Below are 18,218 nucleotides of genomic sequence, written 5' to 3'. Positions count from 1 at the left end.
CATATGCATTTACCATTTATGGGCCTCTTCCTTCAGAACAATTGTCTATGCTTACATGTGAAGTTACACAAATTTAATCAATCAGTTGACTAAACCTGATCAACTGGTCACAGCCCTTGCTTTTATTGTGCTTTATGTTTATGTATGTTCTGTAGTGTGCACGAATGTGCAATTTATGTATAAAGAACTAAGGGCATGTTTAGATATTAAAAAATCCTATAACTCCCAATACTCCTGTGCTGGCTGGCAGATCCTGGGAGCTGTAGGACCTTTTTCTGTCTAAACATGCATAGGGTTGCATCCTAAGAGATCTAATTTGCCATGTGTTGAGAAATACCACCAATGTACCCATAGAGGTCTGATATCAATTTCTGCTGTTACTCATGGCCAGTGTAATGCCACGATAATTTATTTAAAATATTTCCATTCATAAGCTGTTATGTGCTTGCATAGCAGCTTGCTTTGCGCTTCTTAGTTAAAACGGATCACATTAAGGCAATGTTTTATTTTAAAAAATGTATTTATAGGCAAGAGAACTTCAGACCCTCCATAACCTACGCAGACTCTTTGTTCAAGATCTCACCACCCGAGTTAAAAAAGTAAGTTGAGGTGCAAGGAGAGACTTGTGCAAAAATACAAATTCTCTTCTTTTTTATGCTATTTAATGTATACATTGCAGTGGAGTGCCAAAATACCTTGGCTAGTTGTAGACAGACATGTATGTAAAGAGGCTATGCCATTAATGGCATATGCATAATCCAATCAGGCTGAAATGCTTTGCGTTAACCACTATTTCAGCTTTACCTTCAACCAGTAGGCACAAATTAAAGTTTATAGTAGTCTATAATGCAGTTCTTGGGCAGGTGGGTCTTCTGCACAACTCCATAGTTTCCAACCACAGCGTATTTTCTGTATTAAGAGGCTTGATTCTAATTTGGTTCCTTGCCTGCACAGAGTGTTGAATTGGATAGTGACGATGGAGGTGGAAGTGCTGCTCAGAAACAGAAAATTTCCTTTCTGGAAAACAACCTGGAACAACTTACAAAGGTTCACAAACAGGTGGGATTATTACTGTGTTGTTTGCTATTTTGTCGGCTGAAACTCTTGTCTAGTCTACAGGCCTACAGGAGCCATGGATTGAGGACCAAAATAGACATTACTTTTTTCATTTTTACTGCTGAGTACGCACAAGGAAACAATAGAAATTGCAGGCATGCCCTGCCCCCAATCTGAATTGGACCGATACCTCCCATTCTAAGGTTCAGATCTATACCAGGACCGCCTTTACCTACTCTAGAGTAAAAATTGGGGTGGGGGGGGGAGACATATAAAGTAATATCTGTTTTGGCCCTAAATTACAACCAAAGTAACAGTGTGGAGTCTTCCTATATATCAGCATGCAGCTCATCCAACAAACACAAATATTATAGCAAATTTTAAGAGCACAAGACTTGACAAGAACGCATTTATGTTGGTTTAATGGGGTTGGGAAGAAGGTGATATATCCTTCTGGTCAGGTTGAGATTTCTTCTGAGGAAGTGCTATCTGAACGGGGTCTGGATGGTGGTGGTGGTTGCTCTCGCCACTAACACCATCTGAATGACTTATTTGCACTGCATTTTTTCCATAATCAAATCTCTTCTTAATATTTTACAGTTGGTACGTGACAATGCAGATCTTCGCTGTGAGCTTCCTAAGTTGGAAAAACGTCTTCGAGCGACAGCAGAGAGAGTGAAAGCCTTGGAGAGTGCCCTAAGGGAAGCCAAGGAGAATGCCATGCGGGACCGGAAACGATACCAGCAGGAGGTAGATCGCATTAAAGAGGCAGTGAGAGCCAAGAACATGGCGAGGAGAGCACACTCTGCTCAGATAGGTATGTATTCTGGCACAAATGGATTAGTAATAAAAGTTATTAATAAAACCCAGTGAATCCAATGGACATTCTGGATTTCCTGTCTTCTCCTGTATAAGATTTTAAACTTTGAAACTTTTATATTTTATTGTGTTGCATTTTATGGTTTTAGTTGTTGTGAATTACCCAGAGAGTTTCGGCGATTAAAATGAAAATGAAAGGTGATTCTATTTCTTTTGAATGCATGAGACAGATTCTGAAAGAACATTCCTGAATTATAGCCAAGGTACATATAAAACCACTTCTTCTGGTTTTATACGTACCTTGCTCATTTTTAAAGCTTGCTATGGCATCCTGTCTTTTCCATAGGTGTATTGTTAAAAACGTTAAAGAGGATACTCCCTCCCCCCCTCCTCTCTAGGCTTTTTTTTTTTTTAATCCAAAGCAAAATTATCCCACCCACCCCTTCCCAACCTTGAGGTTTTTATAGGTCAGGTCATTTTGAACACCTTTTTCCAAGGCTTACCTGATCCACAAACATAGTTGTCTTGTGATTTGTTTTTTGGGTTCTATGTTAAATCTCATAGTGTATCTGGAATTGGTCCTTTTTACCTTTTATTAACTCCCAGCCATGGAGATATTAATGGCACTATAGCTGTGTTGAAAATTTAGTCCTGTAAGGTCATAAACCTCTGTTTGCACTATGCAGAGGCTCGTATGACTGAATGCTCCTCCATATATATCAGAGAGAAGTAATCTTTCCTGGACTTCTCCAAAACCTGCTAGTTTTCTATGTGGGTCTTCACAAGCAGTCTGATATGAAACAGCTGAAACACTCTTGAGTGAGTGCTAGGGTTCAGTCTATGCAACACTCTTTCTTGGGGAACACTGTGCCCTCCTATACATCATAGCTCCATAGAACAGCTTCAGGGGGGCAAGTAATAGTACAGCAATGTGCTTTACCACTTGCCCGCTTCTTACTTCTTTCTATCTCCGTTGTCTAATCCCTGATGGTCAAGGGATGAAAATAAAGCCAATACCAAAATTGTTTTGGTGCTAGCACTCCATCACAGAACAACTTAACTAAACCACCCACTAGCCCCAGCACAGCCCTTCAGGCAGACCCAACTTTACATATCTTCAGACAAACAGCAGCAAAGGCAAACACAATTTCTTGGCATTGCTGCCCAAAGCTATACATCAGTCGCCAAGAATTAATGTCTCCTTACTCAAGCTCCATGATTTTAATTATAACTGCACATCAGTGTTCTGGTGAAAATACTTAGCAGCTCTTGTATGACATGTAGCCCTTGGAGAGAGTTAGCAAGCCCACAAATGCATGAACACACTTGATTGGTAATAGTCTCTATAAGCCAAGGTGCTTGGTCTACTGGTTATGGAACTCTCATACCCTTCAGGCGCCAAAAAGACTGCATAGAGCCTGGTGACTTGTGTGAAAAACAAGAGCAAGTGTCATGCTTGGGAAATGTGGCCCTTCAGATGTTTTGGCTTGGGGGAATTACAAGTTGCCCATTCCTGCCTTGATGAAGAGGAAGCTGTCTTTCCAAGAGCCTGCTTGCCTTTCCAGTAGTACTTGCTTGCTTACTCTCCCAGCTCTACAAACAGCTTTGGCCTGGGCAAGGCTAGAAGATGGGAATACATATTAGTCATGAAAACTGTAACACATACAGTGGCAGACATTTAACAGGAAAAGACTAAGATGATCTACATACAAGTCAGTGAGGACCTTGGGACCAACAAATATATTTTGTCCTACAACTCCCATGATCCCTCACCATTGGCTATGCTGGCTAGAGCTGATTGAAGTTGTAGGTGTCTGGAGGGCCACAAGTTTCCCAGTCCAGGTCTAGAGACTTTGGATTTATGTCTTCCCAAAGCAGCACACAAACGTAAGTGTTTTAAAAATACGACAACAACTTAAAATCACTTATAACGCAAACTAGTTATCCAATAAAACCAATTAAAACAATTCCATAATTTAAAATTGTGAGGAACAGCCCTTTCAGTGCAGACCATCAACCAAAGGCAGATGAAAATAAAAAGGAGACATAGCTCAGTGTGATAAGCGCAATGCTGTGTATGCGGAAAGTCCAAGGTTCAATCCCCGTTATCTCCAGGTAGATTGGGGAAAGATTCCTGCCTGAAACACTGGAGTACCATTGCTGGGCTGGATGGACCAAGGTTCTAACTCTGTATAAGGCAGCTCCCTATGTTCCTTTCACTTGAAAACAAAAAGGGAAGGAGCCAACTCTACTACCCCTGGGAGAGAGTTCCACAAATACAGGGCCTCTACAGAGAAGGACCCTGTCTTTGGTGCCTCCCAGCCTAATTAGCCCTTACTGGCAGGCCAATAAACAGAAGTTATGTTCCTGATCTTAAGATCCAGGCAGATTCAACATGAATTTAGTAAGACACAGGGTTGTATCTAATGTTATGTTAGCAGAATTGGCATTGTTCTGGTAACAGTTGCTGAGCAACCAGCACAGCTATCTTAATGAAGTCAGAATGCTTTTCAGAATCAAAATACTGGATTTGCAGTTGCAGAAAGCCCATTTTTATCCATGTGCAAATGGTAGAAGCATTGTGCTAGCACCATGATACTATTGAATACAACCTTCTGTGTGTTGGTCTTTTAGATAGTATTTGTTTTTCTCTCTGTGTGTGGTGTTAGATGAATGGGGCCTTCTACAGAAAGGAAAAGACGAATATAAATACTGAAACAAAATGAAACACGATGTGCAGCTTGTCTAAACCAAGTCTTCCCCTGGCTTTGACCTTTCTCTTTGCAGCCAAACCTATACGCCCTGGTCATTATCCAGCATGTTCTCCAACAGCCATCCATGCCATTCGAGGGGGAGGAGGATATTACCAGAACATGAAATAAATCCCAGGTGAGCTCACAGTAATTTGTAGTTCTGAGCATATGCTTCTTAGTGAGAAGCTCACTCTGTCAGGGTCTACATTCTTACTCGCAAAAAAATAGAGGAGGAAAAGTTGTCCCTGTTTTTTAATGGGGTGGAGGTAGATAGGTAGCCACCATCTTGAAAACTGCATGGCTGTTTAAAGTATGGAGCATCTCTTGAGTATTGAAGAAAGGTTGGGTTAGGGCACAGTGACATTCTCAAACGGACTGGAAAACAAAATATCTCACCCCATACTTGCAGACACTATACTCATACTTTGTTAAGCAAAAAAGTCACTTCCTCCTAAATTCAACACCAAAGCATCAGTTTCATTGTATATATGAATGATCGAGTTAAAGGTGATAGTAAATGGTTTGGTTTTGACTTCACTTAATACAGTTGTGCAATTCCAGGAAGTCTGAAAGCAAAGCCAATTACCAGAACAGTAATCCTGTTTTAGCCCTCTGCAGCCTTCACAATTAATGGTGCTGCAAGCTGTAAACAGAGGCCAGAAAATGTGGTTCTGGGCAGGTGCTGGTTTTCTTTTGGAAAAGAAATGAAAGTGGGATCTGGATATTGGATACCATATTACATTCAGCATGACTGTGGAAAAGTTGTGTAGGTGGAGGATGGAAGTGTTTGGGCTACCTTGGATGAAACGTTTAGTACAAAGGTTGGGGTGCTCAGCAGCATGAATGCACATTGCTTAGACCTAGTAGACTTGTAACAACAATTTTATGCTCAGGCATAACAGTATGTTTAATAATACTCTTTGGACATAATGAATAGAACTTCTGGAATATTGATTATTAGAATATGCATGCAGATTTTTGTGCTTTCGGAGGCTGCCCCACTTTTTTCCCATGAGTTGAGAAGTTTATTAAGCTGTGTTGTGTATGAGCCTTGTGCTGACATCTCTCGTCCTCACACTGCCCCTTCCCTTCTCAGTGCACCATGATTGAAGATTATCTGGCTAGTTACCAGGTTCAAAACAGCTTACTGGTTCTGACATAATGGGAAACAATTGTTAATTAATCCAGGAAGTCTTCTGAAAGGAAAGGGACAGTGTGAGGACAGATTGCCCAGGCGCAAAGCTCATGCATATATCTGCTTAATAAGCTGAGATGTGTGTTCCTGAACCAAGACCAAGTAAGTTCTGTTCCTTTTCTTGCCATAACTATATTAGTGGGCAGTGCTAAGACTGCTGCATCTATGCCTCACTCATTGTCCTGTATAGTTGAAGAGCTAGTGCTTCTAAGGCAGGAGTGGACAACTTGTGCTCCTCCACATGTTTTGGCTTACAACTCCCATCAGCACTAGCCAGCATTGCCAGTGGTGAGGATCATGGGAGTTGTAGGCCAGAACATCTGGAGGACAAGTTGCCCACCCTTGTCCTAAAGCTAGAAGGGATTGTACAGATGATAATATTTCAGAAAAATGGGTGATCTGTTTTTGTCCATGGTGCTGCACCTTGTTCCTGATGGAAACAGGCTTTTCTGTAACAAGGCTTATCTGTAACAAGTTGTACTAAACCAAAATGCAACTGGCTAATGTGAGAGAAGAGTAGTACACCATTTTGTGATGCTCTCGGTCACCAATAGCATAGTATCCATGAACTCCCATTCAGGAATATTCCTCCCCTCAAAAGGTGTGCACTCTCTGATAGTGCTAAAATGCACATATTCTACCCCCACTTTTAAGGCAGGCAAACAGGCATTGTTGTTGTTGTTTTGAAACAAGGATGTGCTTCCTGTTACATTATTCCATCTGCACTACTGCAGGAATAGCCACCCCCATCACTCAAAAAAGAGATCTTATATGAGACTAAAAAGAGGCATTCATAGTGCTGCCCTTATCACAGGGCTGCACTGTGGAAAATGTCTGTCCACTGCTAATGTTCCAGTTCCAAATGGAAGACTCCTACAGTAGCAGGGAGAACCAGACATGTAACTATGGCCAAAATAGAGTAGGAGGTTGCTACCTATTCTGAGCAATTATTTATAGAACTTGTCCCAGATAGTTCCAGTTTGTAAGGTTGTATGAAATGGGTCACTTGCTCTGATGAAATGTTTTCATATGTCTCCATCTGTAAAGAGTTCTAAGAATCATCTTGTAGGTGCCTTATAAGTATTGGAGCTGCCCCCAAATTTTAATTCTATTTAAGATAATTTAGGATTTACCAACGGGGTTGAGTCCATGGACTGTCCCAGAGGAAACACACACACACCAAATTTGGAACATCAAATGCATGCCCAGTAGTTGGGATTATTCATTGTCTCTTTCACTGCTAAACACACTTCATTGCTAAAAGAAGGTTAAACGTTCCTAAATGTCTGCTTCTGTACTTTGCATGCTCAGAGCATTCTCTTTGTTTTTCTTTGCACCGAGCAATTCATTGTGATAAAAATGTACGGAAGCAAATACAAATGGCTTTGCAAGTTACCTCAGTTCTAATAATAATTTGAATACATCTGTCATGTCTGATGTTTCCTAATGTTTCCTAATGATTTTACTGTTGTAGTAGTTTTAAATAGAAATCTAACATTTTAAATAAGCATCTCAAAGTAACACAAATTTCTTCTATTTTCATTTTCATTTCCTTGCTAGCATACTAATATTTAACAAAATAAACCTGAAGGATGTCATTTTTTAAAATACCCATTTCAAGTTCCTAAATATTGATTTAGTCTGCAATCCTATACCTACTTACCTGGGAGTAACTTCCATTGATTGCAATGTGCCTTACTTCTGAGTAGATATGTATAGAACTGCTCTGCTACTCACATTTCATTTCTTGATGTTTAAAATATTACTCTGTTATCATAGAATCATAGAATAGCAGAGTTGGAAGGGGCCTACAAGGCCATCGAGTCCAACCCCCTGCTCAATGCAGGAATCCACCCTAAAGCATCCCTGACAGATGGTTGTCCAGCTGCCTCTTGAATTCCTGTAGTGTGGGAGAGCCCACAACCTCCCTAGGTAACTGATTCCATTGTCGTACTGCTCTAACAGTCAGGAAGTTTTTCCTGATGTCCAGCTGATATCTAAACAGCAGTTAACATTTTGGAAAGTAATGGCAATTTTCCAGCTTTTACAACCATTTTGCTATGTATTTTTTCCTAAAACATCCTCATAAATAGCTGCACTGTTCTTATCACATTATCTATAAAGAACTCCAGCTGGACTCACTTTCTCTCTCTCTCTCTCTCTCTCTCTCTCTCTGTGTGTGTGTGTGTGTGTGTGTTTGTGTGTAAAATAGCTTTGTTTCTTTAGGCATTAAGTATACATGGATAAGGTGCCCTCTTTGTTGAACATGTTGTATGTCATACCTGGATGCAAACCATCCATCATGTCAAATTTTGGCTTTATTCCATGTTGGCTGTGTTTGCTTTATAAAAGTGCAAAATTTACTGTGGTTTTTAATGTGGTCTTAAGACAGGTTTTTGTTTTTGGTATCGCCAATAAGGTAACCTGTATTTGGGAACAAAGGGGGAAACTTATGATAAAACCTGTAATAAACCTTTCAAGACAAGATAAAATGAACTAATGTCTTTTTTGTATGCCTTAAAGAAACAATCTGCACGAAAGGGAGAAGCCTGTCAAAAGTGTATCTGCAGAGCAGGTGCAGAAACCCCAGGGCAAAGAATTCTAATAATGATGGTAGTACTAACTATATTAAATTAACTAGGGAGTAAACTGAAAAGGCATAGAAAGAAGCAATTCAGTAGCCAACAATAATAGTAAAAAAAGGCACAAAACAAATGCAGATGTTTTAGCTGTGACATACTACAAAAAGACTTCGACAAGCACCTCTAGCACTCCTTGAATTTTCTAAAAGGCAAGATAGACTTATTTAAGTATGCTTAAGTCCTCTTGAAATCAGTGTGACCAAAATATATACATTATGAAACAGATTCCAGAGGTTGGAGCAGAATTGATGATCCAGACTAATAGGCTGAACCTAACAATTGGTGATTTGTTCTTTGGAACACCTAAAATGCCATGGCACATGAGCACACTTAGGTAACACTTGTGAAGCACAGGCTGGTGGTAGTTGTTACATTTGTGTTCTCGCCTTCTTCCAGATAACTTCGATTGAGACTCAATTACTTTTTCACGGCTTTCCAATGAGCTTCATGACTACGGGTGGATTTTTGAACTTTGGTTTTTGAACTTGGTCCTAATCAGTCCAAGGCCCAGTGCTGCCACTCAGTTTACATAATTGACCTTCACACAGTGCTAGAGATGTGAAGGCCCGGGGGGGGGGGGGAAATGGAAAAATTGGGAGAAAAATGTTTTCCTCCCTATTATTTTCTAAAGCCTTTTTTGTTTTTTTTCCAAAAAATTGAAAAAAAATGAAGAAAAATGGATTATGGGATGTTTTATTTTAGCATGATGAATAAAATGTTTTAGACAAGGTGTTCTGATATTTACTTCTCCAAATGATTTCTAAAAACGGTATAGTATCAGATTATTACAATTTCTGTACACCAAGGATAAGCAAGTTCTAGGTTGCAAAGTGAGACTACAACTCTCATGCTCCTCATAAACTGGCAAAACCAAAGAAGTTCCTTACAGTTCAGATGTTCCTTCCAGTTCAGGAGCTTGTAGCTCCATTTGTTACATTTTTTAAAAAAAAATATATTAAAAAGTAAATTCAATTTGTAATAATTGTTTGAATACACTGTACTTTTAATATAACAAATGTAATAATTTTATGCCAAACCAACTTGGACATAATTACACTTTATGTTCCTAAAGTAACAAAGTGACTTTCAATCTGTAAAAAGTGCAAATATTGTATTTTTTCCCCATGGCTTCAAAATTTCTGGAAATTTTTACATCTCTACACAGTGCATAGTTAAACTATGGAGTTCACTACCACAAGATGTAGTGATTGCCACCAGTTTGAATGGCTTTAACAGTGTGTGTATAGAAATTCCTGGAAGAGAAGGCTATCAATGGCTACTAGTCCTGATGGCTATGTGCTACTTCAGTATCAGAGGCAGTAAGCCTATATACACCAGTTGCTGGGGAACATGGGTGGGAGGCTTCTATTGCATTCATGCCAATTAAGGTGCTCCTAATTATGTTCAATACATGAATGGTCACTTTTGTAGGATATGGGACTAACCAATTTAAATTTTTTTCCTCCCAGACAGATCAGGCTCCACTTCGCACATGAAAAGTTGTCATCAGCTCACTAGTTCTTTTCCTTTTTGGACTGGATCTGTACTTCTGTTCATTGTATACATTCTGTCGCCATCTGCAGTGCACTGGTTTTAAATATTTTTCAGCTTTGTAGAATCTCCATGTGTACAGAAGTGTGCCAGACCCAACTTTTCTTCTGAAACCATGTACAGTGTATTTAACACATGCACCTAGTCTAACAATAGGAATCTGCTGCTCAAACTCTATCATTGACTTGACTGCCTTCAACCTCACTGTGCCAGTTAATGCAGGGCCTTTTATGCTGGCACTGATGCTTTTAATTTTATTTTACGTGCTTTGGTGCATCAGTAAAATCCTGGCACTTGGCATCAAAGAATGACCATTCAAGAACTATGTGCCATCAAAAGCAGGTGATTGTGTTTCATCATGATTTTCTGATTTCCTGTATAGTATGCATATTATTTTATATTTTTAGAAGATGACAGTGTGCAGTTATATGGTTTTTTTAAAAAAATCTAACATGCTTCCCCCACCCCCCCACCCCACAAAGCCACATTTTTGATATCCTTGTGAAATCTTTGGACTTGTATTTAAACAAGAAAAAACTCACTTGGTAGAGATCAAACTCCAGGGATGTTGAGGAATGTGCTAGGGTAGCACTAGAACTTGAGATTCAGTGATCACATGGGTACATAATAATCTCAACGTTTAGTATTTTATCTCTTATAATGCTTACATTGATCAGGTTGTCTGAGAGCCATGTAGAAGCATGGTTTTGATTTAAATGCAATTGAAAAATAGATTTACAAGAGCAGCTGAAACCATCTCCACCATCTTCCTTCCCAGGCTCAATTTCTTTTTGGTTTTGAGAGACCCTAATAGTAGTCAGAAATATGAGATAGAAATCTGCTGTGATGAAATGAAATGTTCTTCAGGATATTGAACAGGAGTAAGTATGCATGTGTAGTGTGCAGTGGAAAAAAGAAAATTGATGGGACGTATCTTTTTGAGGTGATGCATTTATAACAGTATATGCTGGAACGGAACAATATGCAAGTCTGCCTAGGGATAGTATAGTTTTAGCACATTCAATCAATAGTGAGATAATTAGACTTCTTTTGGATTCTCTCTTAATGACAGACATGGAGTGTCAGATTTAATTTTTTAGTGGAAGGAAAACATAACCATAGAAAACGTAGGTAGGCAGACAGGTATTAAATCTGTAGCTTAATATGTCTGTTGTGTATCTTTCACATGTTACATATATACATTTACAACCATTTACATTAAAATATATTGTCTGGAAAGAATATGAATTTCCAAATGACTAAATTGGAGTTTGCATTCATTCAGTCCTTATGCTACTGTGGCTATACTTTTTTTTGCTTAATTATTATTAACAGTTTCGAGAGCTTCTGAATGTGTTTGGCTGATAGACTTTTTTTTTTAAAAAAACTAATCTGTTCTAAAGCCTTTGGAAAGATTGTGAATAGACTTCAGGCATTTTATTCTGTTACTGTTTAGAAGCTCTCAACAGTAGCAAAGATGATCAGGTTTTGTTTAATTTATTAAGGGTTGCACTATTTGTGGGGGAGGGGAGATACTTTTGTTACATATTTAATGAAAGAGTGCAGATTTTACATTTGTTTTATTTATTTTGGTAAGTTTTTTGCAATTTCTTTTCTTTTCTTAATAAACATGTATATGCACTGCCAGCAAATTGAATTGTGAATTTGCCATATCCAAACCCTATTCCTGGGATTAATGTGGCCAACCTGTTAGTTATATATACTTGACCTCTGTATTACAAAATAAAGGTACCAGCAAGCCTCTTGTTGTTTCTCTTACTAAAACAATGGTCTTACTGCCAGACTATAGGTCATAACTACAATGAGGCTGTTTGAAGCGTTTACCTTGTAGCAACTGCTACAGAAGGTTCTATCTATATGGCTGTTGTAACCTATAGACCAACTCTTAGAGCAGAACGTGCACCATTCATGAAGTACTATTGTTGTTGCTTTTGTGTAATTAAGCTGTCATTGAATGCTCCCCCTCCCCATGGCTTTTATTTAAATAATCTTTTAAAATGGAAGGTCAATATTATGAATGTTGTCTATTGAGCATTATACCTGTGCAATCCCCTTTGGAATGAATTTGAATTTAGTGCAGTGATTTACTCTAGTAATTTTGTAGTTAAGAACTTTTGAGTTTTGACATAAGTGTGTGTGTATCTTAAACTTCCGGGAAAAGTTAGCTTTGATGCCTTTTTAAGGGCAACATTCCTGATACCTCTCTGGAACAGCTAGTTGCTGATCAGTCACTCAGTTTATCTAGCTTGAGCCCTTTGATTGAGGCCTCAGAATTTACTTTTCCATTCCAGTTCAAAATGGCAGATTCTTTTCTGAAATGCTGCAAAGAAATATTAAATTGCAATCCTTAAAGCTGAATTTTTAGGGTCCACACATTTTCATCTCAGTATTGTGCTATTGTCCTTCTATTTTGCTCTAGAGTTACTTTTCTGTATTAAGAGTTATGGATCTAATTTCTCAAGCACTGTTCTAGTATGCATTTTGAGTACTGTTCACTTTAATTTATCTCTGCTACTCAAATGTCAGACATCTGTGTTCTATTGATTTTCACTTTTTTGAGCTATTTTCCTTTTGCTGTTTTTGTTTCATATTCAAAATGTTTCTTTCAGTTGGAAAGAGAATGTTATTTAAATAGTAGAAATAAAATACTTGACAAGTTAATACACCATGCTAGTTAGATGGAAATTTTCCTACATGGTTAACTTCAAGTGCACTTTTTAATTTAGTTTTATTTATTTATTGCCATGGAGACAAATTAAAAGATCATGACTAGAACTGATAATAATATGTTTTGCCAAGTGAAGGTTAGAATGAATTGTCATGAACCTATTAAATGGAAATAAATTAAAGTATATTAGCATCCAAAGCCTGGTTGGTTTTTGAAACATTTCTGTATACATACCTCAGTAAATGGGAAAACTACTTGAAAATATAACTTAACCTTTACATTTCATATAGGAAATGGTCAGACCTTGATCTTGGTTGCATTCTTCCAAGGACTGCTCCTATATCTGAGGATTCTGTGTCAGTTCCCCATAAAAGCCATGTTGAGACAGACGTTGTGCAGGGAGAGTATGCTGATGCCTTCATACTCTTCATAATACAAAAATGTTTTAAAGATAGCCATTCACATCAGAGCTGTGAAAGGATGCTTACAGGGTGATGATCTCTCTTTTGTGTTAATAATTACCTTTATTTAATGCCTTTATGAAGCTAAAAACACATTGGACAAACATGTATTCTGAACGTCTGTACACCATACCACTTCCAAGTTTGTGTCTTATTCCTAAATCTGTGTCTGTCTTTTTGAAATACTTTTTAATAGTGGAAAATTTGAAATAATAGGGATTCAGGCATTCTGTAGAAGTATACATGTCTAGTTTGTAAAGTATGTAATGTGTACTCCAGGTGTGTATTCTCTGGGATCTATGTATCTGTACAGTAGCTTGTTTTAGAGAGAGAAAATTGAACTGTAGATACTTTTCTGATGGTTACAATCTGGGGGGAAATTGCCACTATTATAAAAGATACTGTAATGAATAAACCTCTATAACATCAGACCTGAACCTCCCTTCCCGTCCCTATAGATAAGTCTTTTGATCTTGGTTCTAAAATACTATCTACTAAAAATGTATGGATACACTGGCAGACTGCATGATTTATCATCCAACAACTTTTAAAATGAAAATAAAATTGAAGTAAACTTTCTTGTGAGTAGCATTTGTTGCTTACGTTTAACGATGGTCGTGGTTTCAGCCTATTCTGTGTTATTTACAGTTGGATTTTCTGAGCTCTTCTGTCTTTTGTACTATGATAATTCTGAAACAAGTCAAATTTGGTGCTTGTTACCTTCTGTTTGCCTGTTCATACAAGTTTACAAGCTTTCTGGCAATTTTTTTTTTGGGGGGGGGGCTTAATACAGCCTATATCTAACAGGTTTTGGGGGTATATTGAAAACATTTACATCTGGTGGATCCAAGCAAAATTCAACTCTGAAGACAGGCCAAAGGGAGAAACTTTGGTCCCTGGGAAAAACAAAGGTCGTAACTACTGCACTCAGCAAAAGCTCCTTGTGTCGCAGAGAGAGAAAGGAAAGAACTAACCAGATTAGATATGCTTCTCCAAGATTCAGCAGAAATATTTGATATCCTGATTGATTCATCATTGGCAGTAGCATGATTTCCCAATTAGCAAGACATTAGTAATCTAGTTCCCGTAGTTACATTTTGATCAATTTTTTTTAAAAAATGCCTGTCCTTGTCCACATAACTGGGCATGCACAAAGACTGTAGGTTGGGTTTAGGGAGATGTTACAAACAGGTTCCTCTCTTTTTGACTGGGGTGCTGACTTCTCCAAACTTCACTGCCTTACAAAGCTGCTTTATATTTAAGAGACCATCAGACAATTTAGCCCAGTTCTTTCTACACTGAATGACAGCAGCGCCAAAGCCCCAGGCAGTGTGTTTGTTCTATACATGTTTTATGGGAGAGATAACTCAGGACCTCAAGCTGCTTCCGCTAAAAGTCATGCCTTCCTGGAGAAGGTTGCCTAAATATTTTTGGATTGGCACTGTTCTTCCCAGGCCTTTAACATCCTATACAAGATCACTTAAGTTCCACTAGGTGGCAGACTGGCAACAATATTGTACTCAACTGTTCCGTCAGAGAAAAGATACACTTGGTAAAAGAACCCAATGTAAACTACTATCGATTAGCCTTATCACTGTAATTTTAAAGCGCAATTTGCATTGATCTAAATTTTCATAAAGCTTAGGGGGAGGGAGGGAAATATATGCACATATGTTTTACAACGTATACAGGTTCCATTAGAATATGTAACTTTTTTTCATAACCTTTGCTAAATAAGAACTAGCACAAAATAGTTTATTTTGGCTTCCCTGCATCAATTTCGTTGTATGTACTTTGATGACTTTACATACCATACAATAGTTTGAGTTACTTCTGAGCAACCATAATTAGGAGTAAGCTGCAAGATTCTAGCCTCCCGGTTGCCAGATGGCTGAAGAGTAAAGGGATCTCTGCATTCTTGAATTCTTTTTGGACTGGATCTGCACTTCCGCTCATGGGTTTCCGGCACCAAATGAGACGTCGAGCCCATATCGGACCTCTCCTCTCCGAAGCAGCAGCGGAGTATTGGGGGGAAGGGCGCCGGTCCCAGGCGCCAAAGATGAACAGTTTATGGCACGGTGTGTGAGAGGGTGCTCTCTCACACACATCTCAACTTCTACCTCAAAAGCCAGAGATTCCACATCTCGTCCTCTGCTCTGCTTCCAAAGCCAGGGTTCTGATTTTACAGAGGCAAGAGCTCCAAACCGATAAGCAAGATTGGTTGCAGGGGGGAGGGGGGACTTACAGCACAATCCTATGCCTGCCTCCTCAAAAGCAACTTCTATAGCGCTCAATGGGACTTACTCCCAGGAGATATACTTAGGGTTGCAGCCGAAAGAATGCCACTTCTTTGGCCGCTTTTTCGCCCTCCTGCAACACTGAGCACGTGCCGTTTTAAGGCGCAAGATTTCCAGAAGCTCTGCGCCTGCTAAGAAAGCCGAGCGCTTGGCGTGGCGTGTGCTCTCCTCGGTCTAGGGCGGGTCCTGCTGGCATCTCCTGATGCAGCAGCCCTTTCTGGGGAATTTGCTCCCTCTCCGACTCCTCTCCCTCCCGCCCCCCGCCCCCGCCCCCCTACGAAGGGGGAGAGGGCTCGGCGGCGCGAGCTAAGCGAGACCCCCTCGCGGGCACCCAGACCCGTCCCGGCAGGTAAGACCCCGCCCCTCCTCTGGGTATGTGTCTCAGGTGAGCGCCGTCGGAGGCTGCCCGGTGCTCCAAAACTTGTCTCAGCGCGGAGCGCGCACTGTTGCTTCGCCGCAGCCCAGCAAATACGGTAGGCAGGAAGCAGACCGACCACCGCAGTTCTGGGTGAGTGACGCGGGGCGCGAGCGGGAGGCGCCTCCTGGCGGGGTTCTTGCAGAGCCGGGCCCGGGGAACCGGGTGGCTGGGTCGTAAAGGCTTGAGTGGCGCTTGATATAAAGCAGGGAAGCGTTGAGTGGGGGTGGTTGGAGAGGGTGCAGAGTTGCTGGCTGTCCCTTCATTGACTCAAATTGGCTCCTCTTCGGTGGAGGCTGGTGGATTCGAAGTCAGTGGGGCTGTGAAACCGCTCTGGCTTTCAGTCAGAACTCTAAAGGGTGCTGAACTCTATTCCCGAAATAGGTTCAGGACCTTGGATCGCGCCTTTAGAGTTCTGACTGGAACCCAGAGCGGATTCACCACCCCACTGATCTCAGAGCCACCAGCCTCCTTTGCTCCAATTCCTGCTGGACTTCGGGTGAACACAGGAACCTTTTTCAGATGCTGCGGGGAAGGCGGGTCATTACAGCTGGGAGTAGAGCTCTCCGCCTTGGGTTGTGCCGGGATAGTTGATTGACAGGGGAGTTGCCCTAGCTCCATAACTCCGTGGTAAGGGCACCTGCTTTGCGTGAAGAAGCCCCCCGGTTCAGTCCCTTCCAGGTTAAAAAGGGTCCTGAAACCCTAAAGGGCTTCTGCCTTTCAGAGCACACATTCCTATCACTTGATAGTGTGACCTGGTGTAAAGTGGCTTCCTATGATCTGATGGTGAACAGTGCCCACTCCTGCACAACCTGTGTGCACGATCTGCTAGCTTGGCATTTGCAGGGTTCCAGGTGATGTGGAGGGAGGAGGCAGGGATAGCAGATGAGATCCTTCCTGCTTCCTGCTCCCTTCCCAAGCACTGATTCCGAACTGTGTACACATCTCTTGCTTTCTGGGGCATTTGTACTCAGGGTGGAGAAAATGTGTCAAATCCTTTCCACCATCTGCTGTATGTTGTTCTCACCCGTTCCTTTCTCTAATTTTTGAGCTTATATTTATACCAAGTAGCTCTATCCTAGGACTATCGGGTTAGAAAAGTACCGCTATTCTCTAAGATCGTAAGAATTCTCTTGCTGCTTCCAACCAAAGTCCATCTGTAGCTCTTTGTGATAGAGTACATGCATGATATGCAGAAAGTCCCTGGACCAATCCCTGGCTTCTTCAGATAGGGTTAGGAAAGAATCCTGCCTGAAACCCTGGAGAGTTGCTGCCAGTCAGTGTTAACAATATTGTGCTAGATGGACTAATGGTCTGACTCAGTATAAGGCAGCTTCCTATATTCCTATGTTGTTCCTCTTCTAACAACTGCTAGTCCTATGCCTCTAGGAAGGTCATAACCAATGGCATGAAAATCTTACTTGTATTTATTTATTTATTTATTTATCACATTTCTATGCCACTCAATAGTGGAAGCTCTCTTCAGGATCGTTAGATGGAGGAGGTGCCATTTGCTGATCATTGACTATGAGTTTTAAAAATAGGGTAGTTGGCTTTCCTTCCTATCCTTTCCTTGGTTGGGGCATTGTACCTTTAAGACCTGAAGCTGTTCCCATGACTTCATTCTAGAAAAGGCTCAGCTGTTGAATGGTGTTTGTCATTCAGGTGTTAAAAGATAGAGGAACCTTGCCAGGAAATGATGCAAAAGGGCGGAGGCAGGAGAGAGTACTGTAACTTTAGTTCAGAGGGCTGTTTCCAGGTCAGGACAGCCCACCATGGGTTATTTAACCCAGGGTGAGATTGTGGCACATGCAGTTGCCATTTTGAATAGGCGACCCTCATTTGGGGGCTTGTGTCATACAAACCCAGCGAGCTTGGGTTATGCAAGGGTTAAAGGGAGCTTTGTGCATTCAGTAACCTGCCTGTCTTCCAAACCGGTCTCATCTGAATAAGGTGGGTTCAAGTTCAGAACTATGCTTTCCCCCCGCCCCACAAGTTGATTTTTAAAGTCTCATTTATTCGTGCTACTATATTTCTAATATATCTTTTTAAATCTCTCTGCACAGGTCTTAACCATTAGTGGAGAGGATAACAGATAGCTATTGGATGCTAGTTATGACAACTATAGTGTGTTATATAAATTGGATTTAAATCTATTGCTAATCTTTTTTAATTTTATAGAAGAAGTAATTCTGAATAGATGTATAATAAATTATTATTAATGAATCTACTGGTTTCTGCAAAGCTGGTCTGGGCCCGATATTGGAAAAAAACACAGTTCCCAGCTAAAACAGAGCAGTTATTGAAATGTACTGAACTAGCCAATATGGATAAATTAAC

At 40.3% G+C, this 18,218-nt stretch overlaps 1 protein-coding gene across 2 annotated transcripts in view; it reads left to right on the top strand.

The window, feature by feature from the left end:
- Window positions 1-13,735, top strand: part of KIF5C (kinesin family member 5C) — an 84,504-nt gene extending 70,769 nt beyond the window's left edge. The window contains exons 22-26 of one of the 2 annotated variants that reach the window (XM_063116567.1): window positions 528-599; window positions 955-1,059; window positions 1,657-1,873; window positions 4,663-4,764; window positions 9,939-13,735. In XM_063116567.1, coding sequence (XP_062972637.1) covers window positions 528-599; window positions 955-1,059; window positions 1,657-1,873; window positions 4,663-4,757 — 489 coding nt within the window. In that variant the 3' untranslated portion in view covers window positions 4,758-4,764; window positions 9,939-13,735. Of the gene's footprint in view, window positions 1-527; window positions 600-954; window positions 1,060-1,656; window positions 1,874-4,662; window positions 4,765-9,934 lie in introns of both variants that reach the window. The other variant, XM_063116568.1, reaches the window with a different exon arrangement.
- Window positions 13,736-18,218: the final 4,483 nt, after the last annotated feature.

This window comes from Elgaria multicarinata, chromosome 2 (assembly GCF_023053635.1).
Source record: "Elgaria multicarinata webbii isolate HBS135686 ecotype San Diego chromosome 2, rElgMul1.1.pri, whole genome shotgun sequence".
Lineage (NCBI taxonomy): Eukaryota > Metazoa > Chordata > Lepidosauria > Squamata > Anguidae > Elgaria > Elgaria multicarinata.
This window is presented reverse-complemented; position numbering and strand designations above follow the sequence as displayed.